This window comes from Equus quagga, chromosome 17, assembly GCF_021613505.1.
Source record: "Equus quagga isolate Etosha38 chromosome 17, UCLA_HA_Equagga_1.0, whole genome shotgun sequence".
NCBI lineage: Eukaryota > Metazoa > Chordata > Mammalia > Perissodactyla > Equidae > Equus > Equus quagga.
The window spans coordinates 8,223,316-8,239,786 of record NC_060283.1 but is presented as its reverse complement, the minus strand read 5'-3'; the positions used below and the strand labels follow the sequence as shown (position 1 = coordinate 8,239,786).

Sequence of the window (16,471 nt, the reverse complement as noted above, 5' to 3'; positions counted from 1 at the left end):
TGACGAGTTTTTATTGTGTTTATTTTTGAGTGGTAGAAAATACATACATAATATATATATATTCTGGAAACAAGTCATTTATCAGTATATTTTTTCAAATACTTTCTCCAGTCTGTGGCTTATCTTTTTATTCTCTTAACAGTATCTTTCAAAAAGAGCAGAAGTTTTAAATTTTGATGAAATAGAATTTGTCGATTTTTTCTATGTACCAGATGTTTATTGTTTTATATAAGAAATCTTTCCTAATCCAAGGGCACAAGATTTTCTTCGCGTAATTACATAGTACTAGATTTTACATTTGTCTGTGATCGTTTTGTGTGAACTTTTGCATGTCATGTGAGATACTGATCAAAGTTCTTTTTTTGCATATGGGCATCCAGTTGTTCTGACACCGTTTGTTGAGAAGACTCTTATTTCTCCACTGGGTCATCTCTGCAACTTTGTCGAGAAATAGTTTGTCCGCATACGTGGCTGTTTCTGGACTTTGTTACCATTCCATTGCTCTGTTGTCTGTCTTTAGGTCAATACTACACCATCTTGATAATGGTAGCCTTAGATGTCTTGAAACCAGACAGTGTTAGTCCTTGACCTTTGTTCTTTTTCAAGGTTGTTTTGGCTCTTCTAGGTCTTTTCCATAGGAGTTTTAGAATCAGTTTGTCCATTTCTACGGAAAAAACCTACTGAGATTCTGATTGGAATTACGTAGAATTATAGATAAATTTGGGGACAGTTAACACCTTAGCAATTTTGAGACTTTTAACCCATGAAAACAGTATAGCTTTCCATTAATTTAGGTCTTCGTTGGTTTCTCTCGGCAGTATTTTATAGATTTCACTGTACAGGTCTTAAACATCTTTTGTCAGATTTATACCTAAATATTCCATATTTTCATGCTATTTTTAATTAAATTTTTGATTGGTTAATACTAATAGATGGAAATAGAATTGATTTTGTATCCTGCAACCTTATTCTAATAGCTTTTTGTAGATTCCATCAGGTATTCCACGTAGGCCATCATGCCTCTGTGAATAATGACAGTTTTACTTCATCTTTTTTTTTGAGGAAGATTAGCCCTGAGCTAACATCTGCTGCCAGTCCTCCTCTTTTTGCTGCGGAAGACTGGCCCTGAGCTAACATCCATACCCATCTTCCTCTCCTTTATATGTGGGACGCCTACCACAGCATGGCTTGCCAAGCAGTGCCATGTCCGCACCTGGGATCCGAACCAGCAAACCCCAGGCCACCAAAGTGGAATGTGCGCACTTAACTGCTGCACCATCAGGCCAGCCCCCTTTTATTTCTTTTTCTTGACTTACTACAGTGGCCAGAACCTCTAATACAGTGTTCAATAGACGTGGTGAGAGAGAACATCCTTGCCTTCTTTCATTAAACATGACGTTTCTTGTAGATTCCCATTATCAATTTGAGGAAAACTCCTTTCTATAATCTAGTTTGCTGGAGAGGTTTTATCAGAGGGGATCTTGGATTTTGTTAAATACCTTTTCTGTATCTTTCGAGGAGATCATATGGTTATTCTTTTTCAGTTTGTCAATATGGTGAATTATATTAAATGATTTATAAATATTAAGCCAGTCTTGCATTTTTGTGAAAAACACCACTTGGTCATCATGTATTCTTTTTCTATATTGTTGGGTTTGATTTGCAAAATATCCGTTAAGAATTTCTGCATTTGGGGCTGGCCCCGTGGCTGAGCGGTTAAGTTCGCGCGCTCCGCTGCAGGCGGCCCAGTGTTTTGTTGGTTCGAATCCTAGGCACGGACATGGCACTGCTCATCAAACCACACTGAGGCAGCGTCCCACATGCTACAACTAGAAGGAACCACAACAAAGAATATATAACTATGTACCGGGGGGCTTTGGGGAGAAAAAGGAAAAAAGAAATAAAATCTTTAAAAAAAAAAAAAAAAAAAGAATTTCTGCATTTGGGGCTGGCCCAGTGGTGTAGTGCTTAAGTTCAAATGCTTTACTTCGGCAACCTGGGGTTCGTGAGCCATGCTGTGGTAGCGTCCCACATACAAAAAAATAGAGAAAGATTGATGCAGATGTTAGCTCAGGGACAATATTCCTCACCAAAAAAATAATAATAAATAATAATTTAAAGAAAAGAATTTTTGCATCTGTGTCCATAAACAATATTAGTCTGTAGTTTTCTCTTCCTGTAATGTCTTTATCTAGTTTTGGGATCAGGGTACTGGTGGCCTTATAAAGTGTGTTGGAAAATATTACCTTCTCTTCATTTTTCTGGAGAATTTGTGTAGAATTGGTATGATTTCTTGTTTAATGTTTGGCAGAGTTCCCCAGTGATGCCACGGGGGCTTGGAGGTTTCTGTGTGGGAAGCACTTTATCTGTAAGTTTTATTTCTTGAATAGATGTGGGGCTTTTTGGTTTACCTATTTCTTGAGTTTTGGTAGTTTGGGTCTTTGTAGGAATTTGTCCACTTTGTCGAAATTGTCTAATTTATTGGCATAACATTGTTCATGATATTCGTTTATCATCCTTTTAGTGTCTGTAGAATCCGTAGTGATGTCACCTCTCTTATTCCTGATGTTGGCAATTTGTATATTCTTTCACTGTTTCTTGATCAGTCTAGCTAGAGTTCTATTTATTTTATTGATATTCTCAAGGAACCAATTTTGGTTTCATGGATTTTTCTCTCATTTTTCTGTTACCTCTTTCATTGATTTGTGCTTTGATTTTCATTATTTCCTGTCTTCTGTTTACTTGGGATTCAAGTTATTCTTTTTCTAGTTTTTTAAGGTTGAAGCTGAGATCACTGATTTGTCATCTTCTTTCCTGTTATAGACACTTTCATACTATGTCCTGCTTTAGGGAATTTTTATTTTCATTCGGTTCAAAAAACTTTGTAATTTCCATGTTGATTTCTTCAATTCATGGGTTGTTTAGTTTACAAATGTTGGGGTTTTTCCCAATATCTATCTGTTACTGTTTCTAAGGTAATTATCTTGTAGTCAGAAAACATAAAAGTGACTTGAATCCTTGTAAATTTATCAGGGCTGTCTCATGGCCCAGGATCTGGTTTATCTTGGTAAATGTTCCACATGTACTTGAAAAGAATATATATTCTGCTGATGTGTGGAGTGTTCTATAAATGTCAAGAAGGTCAAATTGGTTAATAGAATTCAAGTCTTCTATCTCCTTATTGATTTTCTGTCTACTTGTTCTATCAGTTATTGAGAGTGCAGTGTTGAAATCTGACTATATAATTGCACATTTTTTAACGTCTTTATTGAGATATAACTCACATACCATACAATTTATCTGTTTAAAGTGTACAGCTAAATATTTTTTACCATCACCACTATCCAATTTTAGACATTTTAGTCCTCCCACAAAAAAGAAACCCCATACCCGTTAGCAGTCAGTCCCCATTTCCCATGACCAACACCACAGCTCTAAACGACCACTAATCTATTTTCTATCTCTATAGATTTTTTATTTTGGATGTTTTATATAAATGGAATCATAGAATATGTGGTCTTTTATAATAGGCTTCTTTCACTTAGCCTAACATTTTCAAGTTTTATTCATGTTGTAGCAAGTGGCATTGGAACTTCGTGCCTTTTTGTTACTGAATAATAATTCATGGTATGGATATACTACATTTTATTTGTCCACTATCAGTTGGTGGAAGTTTGGATTGTTTCTACTTTTTGGCTATTATGATTAATGCTTCTGTGAACGTTGGTGTACACCAAGTTTTGTGTTGTCATGTATTTTTATTTCTCTCAGGTATTTTCCTAAGAGTGGAATTGCTGGGTCATATAATAATTCTGTTTAACTTTTTGAGGAGTTGCCAAATTGTTTTCCAAAGTGGCTGCACCATTTTTCGTCCCCACTAGGAATGTATGAGAGTTCCACATCCTTGCCAGTATTTGTTACTGTTTTCTGTTAAAACCATCCTAGTGAGTTCGTTGTGGTTTTGATTTGCGTTTCCCTGATGACTAATGATGTTGAGCATGTTTTTATGTGCTTGTTGGCCATTTGTCTATCTTTGGAGAAATGTCTATTCAGATTCCTTGTTCATTTTTCAGTTGGGCTATTTTTCTTTTTGTTATAATTCTTTATATATTCTTACATATTCTGGACACAAATACCTTATCAGTTCTGTAATTTGCAAAGGTATTTTCTCATTCTCTGAGTTTTCCTGTCACTTGCTTGGTACCATTTAGAGCACAAAGGTTTTTATTTTTGATGCGGTCCAGTTTATTTTTTCTTTTGGCACTCGTGCTTTTGGTGTCACATCTGAGAAACCGTTGCGTAACCTAAGGCCACAAAGGTTTACTCTAAGAGTTTTAAGACATTTTCTCACTTTTCTGAAACAATCGTTTCCCCTCTCTCTCTGTCTCTCTCTCTCTGTCTCTCTCGCTCGCTCTCTCTCTGTAAACCTGCTTCTCCCCCTGCCCCGACCCCACCTGATGATCTCAGCTCCTTTTTATTGAGAAAGCAACCCCTCTTCTTCCAGTCTTCAGCCCTGTAGTGGGCCTGTGTCTCTCCTCGTCCTCTTCTGTGCCTGACTCTGCCAAGGAGTGGCCCCTTCACCTGGGCTCTGCACCGCCACCCACCCTTTCCTGGACTTCACTGCTTCTGCTCCCTCTCCTTGTCTGCATCTGCATGTAAGCATGCTGCCGTGTTTCCCATCTTTAAAAACTGTTCCCTGGCTCCACGTGGCTCTGCTCCCCTTCACGTGTTTCTCAGGCGTTTCTCACACTGCCTCCACGTCTCAGCACTAATTCCTCCAGCTCCCTCCAGTTGCTCGTGTTCCTGTCCCTCCACTGAGCACCTTTGTTCAGATCACCAGCCATCTCCATATTGCCAAGTCCAGGGTCACTTTTTTCCTTACTCAAGCGCGGCAGGATGAGGCAGTTCCCACGCCTCCTCCAGGCACTCCTGTCAGCTTCTGTGAGACCGGACCCTCCTGGTTATCCCCCACCACACTCGGTGTTTCCTGTTTCCTTCGCTAGCTCCCTGCTCGTACTCACTTCTGAATATTGGAGCACCTCAGAATGAAGACCTGGGCCTCCCTCCGTGTCAGTACTAGGGAACCGCATCCTTCCCCAGGACTTTAAACATTGTTTGTGTGCTGGTCACTTCCGGTTGTGTTTCTCCAGCTCAGAACTATCCTGTGTGCTCCACACTGGCAGGTCTAACCACCTTCTTTAATAAGGGATATCTCTAGACGTCCATCCCAGAGTTAACATGTTCTGTACTCTGCTCCTCCTCATCTCAGTAAATGACACCACATCCATCCATTTGCTCAGGCTCCAAACCCAGGGGTCATCCACAGTTCTTCCCGTCACATCCTGCATCCAGTTCATCACCAAGTTCTGCCTGTTCTGCCCCCAAATGTGGTTCAGATCTGTCCACTCCGCTCCCTCCTGCCTGCACTCGTGCCCCACGCCAATCCACTTTCTGTACCGCAGGAAAACTGCTTTTTTAAAAATGGAATATAGCATGTTATTCCCCTGCGTGACGTCCTTTAGTGACTCACCGTTACGCCTGAGGTAAAATCCTTACCCTGAGCTCCTTACCCTGCTCTGAGGCAGGGCTCCATGATCCAGCCCTGCCAGTCTCTGCAGCCGTATCTTCCACCACACTCCCCCCACTCACTCCGTACCATCCACACTGGCCTTCTGACCTTTCCCAAGCAATGCCCGACAGCCCCCCGCCCCGCCAAGAGTCCTTGTGTGTGTGTCCTCAAGCCTAGAACACCCTCCCCTGCTTTTGCGTGACCAGCTCCTCATCCTTCGTGTCTCACTTTTAACGTCCTCTCCTCAAAGAGGCTTTTCCTGACCGCCGTCCGCACACGCACATCTGCATGCACGTTATCCTCATCGTAGCGCAGTGGGTCTGTGTCCTTACAGGCCTCTGGGAGCTCGTTTGTTGTTCATCACCTCCTTCCCCACCAGAGCGTCAGAAAGGCTCTTGTTTGCCTTATTTACTGGTGGGTTCTCTTCCCAGTGCCTAGAACCTGCCTGCCACATGGTAGGCATCTGATTAGAGCTTGCTGGAAGAAGAGCAGGCTGGGAAAGGAAGGAAAGAGAACGCATTGAAAGTGAGGAATTTCCTGTTTTAAAAAGTCCTCTGCTGAGGTAGTAGGAGCAGATGGATGACAGGAGAAGACTGAAGGAGCATTTCATGGAATCAAACCGTGGCAGCCTCTTGGTTTCCTGGTTATGAAAGAAACACTGAAACTGTCTTGCTTTTTCCTCATATGTTTCATCCTCCTGTCTCTTCCTCAAGACTCAGAGAGGATCATGTCTCCAGACTATGCCAGTGTCCTTTCTTTGGTATTGTGTACTCAGGATCCTTGGCCCACTGTCCTTAGCAGGACGCAGGTGCAGACACTTGTCCTGATGGAGAGGGGTTATCGGGAAGCACAGGAGAGCGTGGTTTTGCTGTCTCTGGGCCGTTAGCTTAGGCGTTTAAGCGTTCAGCAACAGATGAGAAGAGCCCGCTGTAAATAAATATAGTGATACGTGCTAGGGAGGAAGATAAAGCAGGACGGGGAGATGGGGAGTGATGAAAGGAGGGGACCTTGGGATGGGCCGTCTCTGAGGAGGAATCCCTGCACCAGGACCTGCATGAAGTCAAGGAGCAGCCACGGGAAGTTGTGGAGGGGAGCGTCCCAGACAGGCTTACTGTATCGAGCCGTCTTTGCCTGGCTTTCCCTCCATTGTCCCCCTTTTAAATGGTGTGTCCCCCTTCCAGCCCAGACCATAATTCTACTGCTGATTTGAAGGCCAAGCCCACGGCCTTCTCCACTGTTCTGTAAGTATGTGCTGCATACCTAGGGGGACCGTTCCCGTGAGTGGGCTCTGTAGCTTTGAGTATTTCTTATGACTCTTTTCCAGCAGGTGGCAGTAGAGTTCATGGGAACAGGGTGGCTTTTTCTAACTTGCCCAAAGGTAGGTTTGCATTTAGGCCAGTGTTTTTATCCCATTTTCCTTCTCTGATGCATCAAGATCTTTTTCTCTCTGGGCCCCAGCCTTATGCTCCAAGCTTTTCTTGATTGTTCTCTTTCTGTCTTTCAAATATTTCAAACTTAAAGAATTGCAAGTGTAATCCAAAAAACTCCCATGTAACCTTTGCTCTAGTTCACCACTTGTTGACATTTGTCCACTTTCGCTTTATTACTCCCTCCCCCCTCTCCAGATACGTGTGTTTTCCTGAACCATACGAGCTGGTTGCAAACATCCGGCCGCTTTACCCCTAAATACTTGGAGTGTGTTTCTCTCAGACACGAATTTGTGTGTCTTTTACATAGCCGCAGTACACTTACCAAATTTAGGAAATTTAACATTGATACAGTACTTGTATCAATTATGTAGTCCCCATTCAAATGGTGTCAGCTGTCCCAGGGATGTCCTTTATAACTATTTTTATCCCTTTATCCAGCGTCCAGTGTATGACCACACTTTGCACCTATCTGTTGTCGAGTCTCCTTACTCTTAATCTGAAAAAGTTCTTCCAGTTTTCCTTGTCTTTCACAACATTGATATTTTTGAAGAATACAGGCCAGTTGTTTTGTAAACTATTTCTCAATCTGGGTTTGTCTGGTGTTTTCTCGTTAGACTCGGGTTATGATTTTGGCAGGAATAGCCCAGAAGTGATGTTGCGTCCCTCTCGGGGCGTTCCATCAGGAGGCACATGGATCAGTTTGTTCCATGACTAAGCACTCGGTGCGGATCCTGCTCTCGGTCCTCTAAGCATTCCGTGTTGCGATTGCTCTTGGAGCCGTGTGAACCGTGGTGTGGATGCACCTGGACTCTGGCTGTGGGAACTCTCCCGCTTAGTGTTTGCTCTCGTGAACAGGCAGCATCCTCTTCAGCGTTCCTCTTCCATCAGGTGGGCCTCCGTTGCCTTCTCTCCTTTGTAGCATCTCTGTCTGGGACCCTCGGCTTCCTATCAGGGATCGCGATAGCTCTTCTTTCTCCTAGTAAGTCACATCCCATCGCCGGACTCGCGGAGCCAGTGATGATTTCTTCTGTACAACCAGCATCTCTTGAGTGTTTTCTTAGTTTCAGGTTGGGTTCCTTTGGCTCTAGCAAGCTCAGGCTTCAGAGGAGAGTATTGTAGCTGAATATGGGGAAGAATTAGGTGCCAGTGGCTCAGCTTGAATCAGATTCGAGTTCATTTAACCGTCAGTCAGTCTTCCAGGCAAACCGTATCTTGATTGTAGTTAAAATTTGAGCGTTTACTGCGTGTCGTTTGCAGTGCTCAGCATGCTGCATGCATTAGCCTGATAGAATGCTTAAAACAACTCCAGGGAGTAGGTATCACTTTCTTTGTTTTAGAGAAAACAGGGTTTAGAAAGGTTAATTAAGGTAATATGGCTAAAAATTACCCGGGCTCAAACTGATGTCTCTCCAGCTCCAAAGCCCGTGCTCTTCGTTATAAGCAAGGAGCAAAGAAGAAACTTGCGACAGGGCTGTGAGCGTGGATGTTCGCCGTCACAGGTGGAAATCAAATGCACTGTCATTGCCGGGCGGAGATGGCTAGCAGCTTACACCCAGTTTTTGAGGTGTCTTTAAGTAGAAGAACTTAGATCTTTCCAGTTTTCCAACCATGGAACCCACTTGCCTGGGGCAGTCTTGGTCTGTACCTGTCTCCTAACAGTTATGAATAGTTTAATAGTTATGAATACTTCATTTTCAGAAGTATCATGGTTTAGATAACTGTGTGGTCCCCTACCCATAGTGCTTCCTGAGTTCTCTTCGGATGAACACAGGGACTGGTGTTTCATTGTGACTAACACTGATAGGGCTTGGTTTATTTTTATTCTCCACTCTCTCTGCCACCACCCCAATTGATACGTTTTAAGTTAGATGGTTTTGTAGTCTGTTGACCCAACTATTTTGTAGGCATGGTTTGCTTAATTTAGTCAACAGTACATGAAGATTTTACCAGACTTGCTCTACCATCCTTTCTGCTGAAACGTTTAAAGTCAGTGACACTTTACCCCGTTGTACTTAAGTGGCCATCCCTAAAACATAAGTTCCTAAGTTTCTGTAAACCTATCCGGAAGCCAGAGGAACCCTTTGCAGTGTGAATGCTCACCCCAGTCCTGGTGTGATTCCACTGATGAGATTCTCCTAGGGAGGGTGCTCCTGGACCTCTGTGCAGCGTCGTGCTGCTCAGCCGCGAGCCTCCCTGGCCTTGTGGCTCGTGGGCGTTTATGTAACTCTGTTGTTCCCTTTTCTTTGGCAGTGCACGATCTGATTTTCTGGCGAGATGTGAAGAAGACTGGGTTTGTCTTTGGCACCACGCTGATCGTGCTGCTTTCCCTGGCAGCTTTCAGTGTCATCAGTGTGGTTTCCTACCTCATCCTGGCTCTTCTCTCTGTCACCATCAGCTTCAGGGTCTACAAGTCTGTCATCCAGGCTGTACAGAAGTCAGAAGAAGGCCATCCATTCAAGTGAGTTGAAGTATCACGAGTAACGCTCTGCATTTTAGTGAAGGAGTTCGCTGAGGCTGGTCAGGGCTAGAAGTCAGCCCTGACTAACACTCCAGAATCCCAGGGCCTAATGCGGCTGGTCGGTGGCAGGAAACGTCAGCTGGGAACCTTGGGGCCGCCTGAAGAGGTGACCGAGTTAGAGCCAAGACCTTTGGACAAACTAGAAGCTCACACTTTAAGACTCAAGAGGACGGTCTAAATTCCTGAGCAGAGTCAGGGCGGCAGAGCATCTGGAGCAGTGCTCAGTTAGAGGGGTCCCGGGTACACCGCTGGGCCCCCTAGAGTTAAATCTGCAAACAGCTTTGAAATCTTGGTATTGAGGCTTGGCGGTCTTGATGAAGTCAGTAGGTTGTGCATTTCTGGAATCCAGTTGCTGGCTTTTCTGGCTGTGCTGTAACTTTAACAAATGTTTTCCTCGCGGAAATCCATTTAAAATTAGCAAATGACAGTTTTTTTAAAACCCTTTTCTCACAGAGGAGGAAGCCCTGCCGTGACCCTCAGGACCATGACACACAGCTGTCTAGCTGTCGCTCTGGTCCTTGTGTTTTCTCTCAGAGGAAACAGAAGGCATGATTTAAACCCTGTGGCCTTGAAAAAGTTCTCGCAAATTAGTTTTAACAAATTGACGGTGGTTGAATGAGTGAGTGCCCACAAAGTCGTTATGTCTCAGCAGGATTTTTTTCCCTTTTGCGTGACACCCTTGTAGATTTATTTATAAAATGTGTTTTGCTAAGATGTTTGAATTATAACATCTAATTTTTATAACTTTTGTGTTTGGTAGTAAATATTTTCGTAATAAATCAGAAAGAAAAATGTGCCTGTTACTCTGCTGTTTTTCCTGCAAGGCTGTGGGCTCTTTGAGGCAAAGGCAGCCTCCTCTCCCGGGATAGCCCGCACCCGGCCCCGGGTCTGGCGCTCAGGAAGTTCTGCCTGAGGGGACAAGTTGTGAGCACGGTTACGTCTCAGTTCTGTAGTCATCTGGGAACAGAACCTGAGTCTGTCCGTCTTTTCCTCTAGTTTTCAGCACTATCAAACTTACTATCTCCACTCTCCTTTTTCTTTCTTTTTTTTTTTTTTTTTAAGGTTTTATTTTTTCCTTTTTCTCCCCAAAGCCCCCCGGTACATAGTTGTATATTCTTCGTTGTGGGTCCTTCTAGTTGTGGCATATGGGACGCTGCCTCAGCGTGGTTTGATGAGCAGTGCCATGTCTGCGCCCAGGATTCGAACCAATGAAACACTGGGCCGCCGGCAGCGGAGCGCGGACTAAACCACTCAGCCACGGGGCCAGCCCCTCTCCTTTTTCTTTTTTAACAAATATTTTATAATTCCTCCTTTATCACTTTGAAATGAAATTCATAGATAATATATCTGTAAACAAAAATAGATTATAATTGTAATATAAAGGAGCCATAACACAGAAAGCCATTTATAATAAAATAATATGTATTCCAGTCAATATTTAATTGCTTGGACATGACTACACCAAAGAAACAATAAAGACATCAGGTATTTGCACCTACATGTGTAATCTCTAATACAGATGTGATTTTCCAAAATGGGGAAAACCATCATCGTATAGTTTTAGCATAAACAAAATACAATTTTAGAAGATTCAGGATATGTTAAAACCGTGGGGAAAATATAACCTTGTTTTTCTATCTTCTGGGCTCTTGATGATTATAAATGGCTCACCTTCATGAACTTCCTCTGGGGCAGTAAAAGTTAAGCAGGACGTAGGAGAGGCGGTTCTTTGACGTGTGTGACTGTCCCATCCTTTGCAGGCATCTGGCGTCTTTGCCTCTGCCCACTAGATGACAGTGGTGCCCCCACCCCTCCCAGGACAGCAAAAAATGCCCCTACAGGTTTTTAAAAGGCACCCTTGGGGGCTTTCACTCTGAAGAATCGCCCTATCGCCCTGCTAACAAAGAGATCCTTTCCTTCCTGGTCCAATGTGTGACTGTCGTTTCTTCTCCCGGAAGAGCCTACCTGGATGTGGACATCACTCTGTCCTCAGAAGCTTTCCATAATTACGTCAATGCCGCCCTGGTGCACGTCAACCGGGCCCTGAAGCTCATCATCCGTCTCTTTCTGGTGGAAGATCTGGTCGACTCCTTGAAGGTTAGTTGTTTCTACAGCTTTTGGTGATGAGGCTGAGGAAAACCAGGGGTGAGGTTGTGATTCAAAGGAAAAGCAGTACATAGGGTTTTATCAGACAGAAGAATGTATGCTTATCTCCATCGGCCTGTAGAAGTGGGCATGGGAGTGACTAGAGAAGGCGTCCCCTGCACCCTGAGAACTAACATCAGAACAGCACTGACGTAATTGACAGAAACGCAAGGGCGGTCTGTCCTTCAGGCCGAAGCGAACTACAGACTTCTCTCATGCACCCTCAACTGTATAGTGCAAATGGGGTGGCCTGCATTCTGAGATTATTACCTTACGCAGACTTAGCTAGAGGAGAATGGCATCGGCTCCCCTGAGTTTCGCCTTGTGGTTATTCCTGCTAACCCTCTGACGTTGGCCTTCACAGCTGGCTGTCTTCATGTGGCTGATGACCTATGTTGGCGCCGTCTTCAATGGAATCACCCTCCTGATTCTTGGTAAGGGAGCAAGGAGCGTGGCTCTGTGCTCTTTGAAGTGATTGGTAAGAGTGAGAGCGAAGGGACTGCTCCCCATGGCGTCCCTCCCCCGTGTGGCCCAGCCTTCAGCTTCTGCACAGACCTGAGTGGAGGAACCTGTGTTTATGGCCGTCTGTGTATTAAATGGTCCTAACTATAAAGAAATAGCAAAACAGCTAGAAGAAAGGGAACTTGTCTGGATTCGGCTTAAATTTGGGGATTTTACTTCCAGAAACCATTTTCATAATTCGGAAATTATTTGTGGTACAAAGAAAGCATCTGTGTACCTACATCTGACTGTCCTTAATTGAGAGCTGTCACCAGGGTTTCTCATATTGAAGATCTGTTTATGTTGCAAGAGGAGAAGTGTCTGTGTTACTTGAATCTTGAGCCTTTATGACTGTCTGACATTTATACATGCCGTGTCCTGTGATTCTGTCCTACAGCCGAACTGCTCGTTTTCAGCGTTCCAATTGTCTATGAGAAGTACAAGGTAAGCGTTTGTCTGTTTCAAATAGGATATACCAGTTGTTGTATGACTAGTTGTTAGTTCATGTTTTAGGCATTGAAAGTTTGGAGCAATCTTTTTCTAACCATTTCTAGTGTCTCATTTTGTAAGTCAGCTGCCTATAAGAAACCGCTGTCAGTGGTTTTCTCCAAGGAGAGAAACTGAATGTCTAGGAGGGAGAAGGATGAGAGGAGACTTGCTTTTATGCCTCGTTGTGCCTTTTGAGGTTTTATCACATGGGTGCTTATCTGTTTAAAAAAAAAAAGTTGAAAAATGCTTAAATAAATAAAAGCTGGTGTCTTTTAAAAAGAAATGTAAACTATTAAGACTATTATGGGACTCCATCGGTGTGAACAGATGCTTGTGTTGTGGGTGGGGTGTAGAGTATACTGCGTGCTGTGACGCTGTTCTCATAGAGTAAGTCATCCGTCAGCTGACTTTATTTATGGCTTTTTGATGTTAAATGAATTAGTCTTACTTAAGAGCCAAAACACATTTGTGATGACAGAATATAGGTTAGACACAGTTTCTGGTATTCAGAAAATGCCATTCTCTGGTGTCCCTAAAGAAGACCTAGCAAGTGAGGCTTACCCCTGCGAGAGAAAGGAGTGGTCTGACTTCGACAGAGCATGCGGTGTTTCTGGCATAATTTTAAAATGCTTGTTAAAATTGGGCGTTATTTTTATTCTCAAGAATATTCAATAGTGTTTTTAAAAAGTGGTTAAACTAGACAAAAGAATGTTACCTTCAGGAAGATTGTTAATCTCTGTGTCGCCACAACTGAGTCGCTTTTCCTTCCTTAAAGACCCAGATTGATCACTATGTTGGCATCGCCCGCGATCAGACCAAGTCGATCGTTGAAAAGTGAGTATGCATAGGTTCCAAATTTCATCGAGATGTGTGCTTTCCCCCCGATTATTTTTAGTCCCCTGTGTAAAATGCTGATGCTAAAGAAAGTAATTTTCACGCTGAAAAAAAACCTTGGTTAATAGTTTGATTTGACTAGAAAGTACTTCATCCACTTCTTTAAAAAATCATCCTTCGTATCTTAGATTAATAAGGGTGAATGGAATCAGAACCACTGTGCCTTTTGGACTGGCTTTTAAATGTTCATGGTTGTCTCTACCTTCATTTATTTTCACATAGTTTGTCAGTTTTAAGCCAAACTCTTCCTTCTTTTTCCAGAAACAAAAGTTTTAGTAAAATACATGAGTTAAGGGTTTACACTACCTCTTTTTAAGACTACCAGATCCCTCTGTTTTCCTCTTTTTTTAAACTAATTTAGTATTTAAATCAGGTAATAAAATATTGATAGACATTTTTATGACTCCCTGTATCAAGGAACTGTTTTCTTTTTTTTAATTCTGAATTTATAGCAGACACTATGAACCCAATGCTTCAGATTAAAATGTCAACATTTTTTCGTATTCAGATATTCTTTAAGAAACAAAACATGGCAAACAATCACATCCCCTTTGTGGGCCCCCCTGCATCACTTTCACACCCCAGATTTTAGTGCTTTTTCCAGCTTTGATAAGAGGAAATTGTGACCACATCCAGACAGCTCTGGCTGGATGCCAGGGTCGTCTTTACTTGCTCTTTTGCTATTTTAGATACGCATTGGAGCTAAAACCAGGCAAGGACAGTTAGCACAAGTACGTATCTGGTTGCTGGTTGCTCCTGATCGTGAAAGATGGTCACAGCTTAGCCCTAAACCTGGTGTCTTGATGAGGGGTGTCAGCTGACGGGGGCCCCTGCTGTGGGAAGGAGCTTTCCCATTAGCTGAGGGATGTGAATGACCTTAATGAACACGGTGAAGGGCAGCTGTGGTGTCCTGTGAGGGGCTGGGGACTACTGCCAGCTCCTCTGGTTAGTTTTTTTTATGTATCTCCTTGACCCTTGACTCCTGGTTCCTTTTGTGGCACTCGTGGGTGACCTGGCCTTCCCAGAGAAGTGGCTCTTGCACTGCCAGTGTGTAGAGCACAGGCAGCAGGCATTATGCCCAGACACCCCTTACTCTTCTCTGGAACCCCAGTGAAGGACCCGAGGTTCTGGCAGTGAAAGGCCAGCAGCAGGCAGCGGCGGCAGGAGCTGGAGTGGATCTGGGTGGACCCCTGAGCTCCTCCCAGACCAGTCTTGGCCCCTGCTCCCTCATCCAGCCGCCCTGCGGAAGTGAGGGAATGTTTCTCACGCTGCTCCAGCAAGTCCTGGACTATCTTCTAGCATCACTGTTAGAGGAAAAACCTAGAACTAATGTAATAGCTGTGTTTTCACCTTTTTTTTCTTTTCCTCAATAGGATCCAAGCAAAACTACCTGGAATCGCAAAAAAAAAGGCAGACTAAGTACATGGAAACCAGAAATGCAACCATTACTAAAACACCATTTAATAGTTATAACGTTGTTACTTGTACTATGAAGGAACGTGCTCAGTGTCAGCTTGAGCCTGCATTCCAAGCTTTTTTTTTTAATTTGGTGTTTCTCCCCTCCTTTCCCTTTACCCGCAGTATCAAGCACAAGAATTGTTGGATTAAAAAAAGAACTGATATCTTAGAACCCGAAAGAATCAATTGAATAGGATAAATCAGTACGTCAGTGGTGGAGCTTTTGCCTGTAGCTTGAGAGGGGAAAGGTGGGAGGGAAAGGAGAAAACGAAAGCTGAAACACATCTCTTGGGTCCTCCTGTTCCGTTTTCAAGGACCAGTCAGCTTCCCATCATAGTTTTGCCGTTATATTTAAGAAATAATGATTAACTTATGAAGAAATTATCTGGGACAAGAGTGGGGTGCCCTCGCTCCCATCTTCCTGCCCCACAGTGTGAGCAGCTCCTCCTGTAGTCCTCTTCTTCACTGAATGCTGGAACTTCCAACTCCCAGTGACTTCTGGGTGGTAACAGTGACTCCTGATTCCCAGAATGCCATCGATGACCAAGAATGGAAACAGAAAGGGGGGCTGGAGAGGGAGTCCCCGGAGCCCTGCTGAGACTGCTCCCGCCCCCTCAGCCCAGGGAAGGCGGGCTCCACCGTTTGGGAAGGTGCTGTCTCTGTCATTTCTGTTGGGCAGCAGTTCTGAGCTTGAGTTTGAGAACTCTTCCCTGAATGTGCTTTCCTCCCTCTTTCCTACCCACCTCACCTCAAGTTTAATAAATATGGTTGTACTTTTCTTATTATGAAATAAATGTCTGTAACTGCTGTACACTGCTGTAAACTTGTTAGAGAAAAAACTACTCTGCATGCGGGCTCCTCAGTTGTTGAGTTATTGTAATCCTCAGTCCGTGGGGGGGGGAACGTTCTCAAGAGGTGAATTACAGAAACTGTACTAAAGGCCTTTTTTCTTGATCTTTTCCCTACGGCTCCCTCCTTCGCAGCTACATCTTTAACCTTTGCTCATCACGTTGCCCGAAGGACCACAGCCGAGCTGGCTTGAGAGGAGACCGTGTGTGTCTGTGGTCGAGAGACCACACATTAGCGTAGGAAGTGCATTTTGTGGTTCACATGGAGTTTTGACTTTGAGGCTAGCTTACTGGGTGTGTGTTATGTTTTGAGGGCTCCTTTCGTTTTCAGGCACATAAAATGTGCTAGCCCCTCTGCCCTGGCCCGGGGTGCTCCTTTTGAGAGTGTTTTCCAAAACCTAAGCTTTAAGTGAGGGCAGCCAGGCCGGGTGAGCCTGTGCTGATGGGCTCCGTGCACAGGAGCAGCTCGGGCTGGCATGGATGGAGCGCGGTTGGGCATCTTTGATTCCCGTTTGAGGCTGATAAGCATCTCCCTCCCCTTCCAACATGAACATTCGGTAAACTTGAAAAAAAAGTCGTCTGTGAGTTCCTTCAGATTCTAACTCGTAGTCATGATAAT

At 43.7% G+C, this 16,471-nt stretch overlaps 1 protein-coding gene across 1 annotated transcript in view; it reads left to right on the top strand.

Annotated features, from left to right (window-relative positions):
- RTN3 (reticulon 3) overlaps positions 1 to 15,815 on the top strand; it is a 59,632-nt gene extending 43,817 nt beyond the window's left edge. Inside the window, exons 4-9 of the mRNA XM_046643237.1 lie at positions 9,250 to 9,457; positions 11,476 to 11,614; positions 12,027 to 12,096; positions 12,561 to 12,607; positions 13,428 to 13,486; positions 14,920 to 15,815. Of these exons, the coding sequence (XP_046499193.1) occupies positions 9,250 to 9,457; positions 11,476 to 11,614; positions 12,027 to 12,096; positions 12,561 to 12,607; positions 13,428 to 13,486; positions 14,920 to 14,965 (569 nt within the window). The 3' untranslated portion in view covers positions 14,966 to 15,815. The remainder of the gene's footprint in view (positions 1 to 9,249; positions 9,458 to 11,475; positions 11,615 to 12,026; positions 12,097 to 12,560; positions 12,608 to 13,427; positions 13,487 to 14,919) is intronic.
- Positions 15,816 to 16,471: the final 656 nt, after the last annotated feature.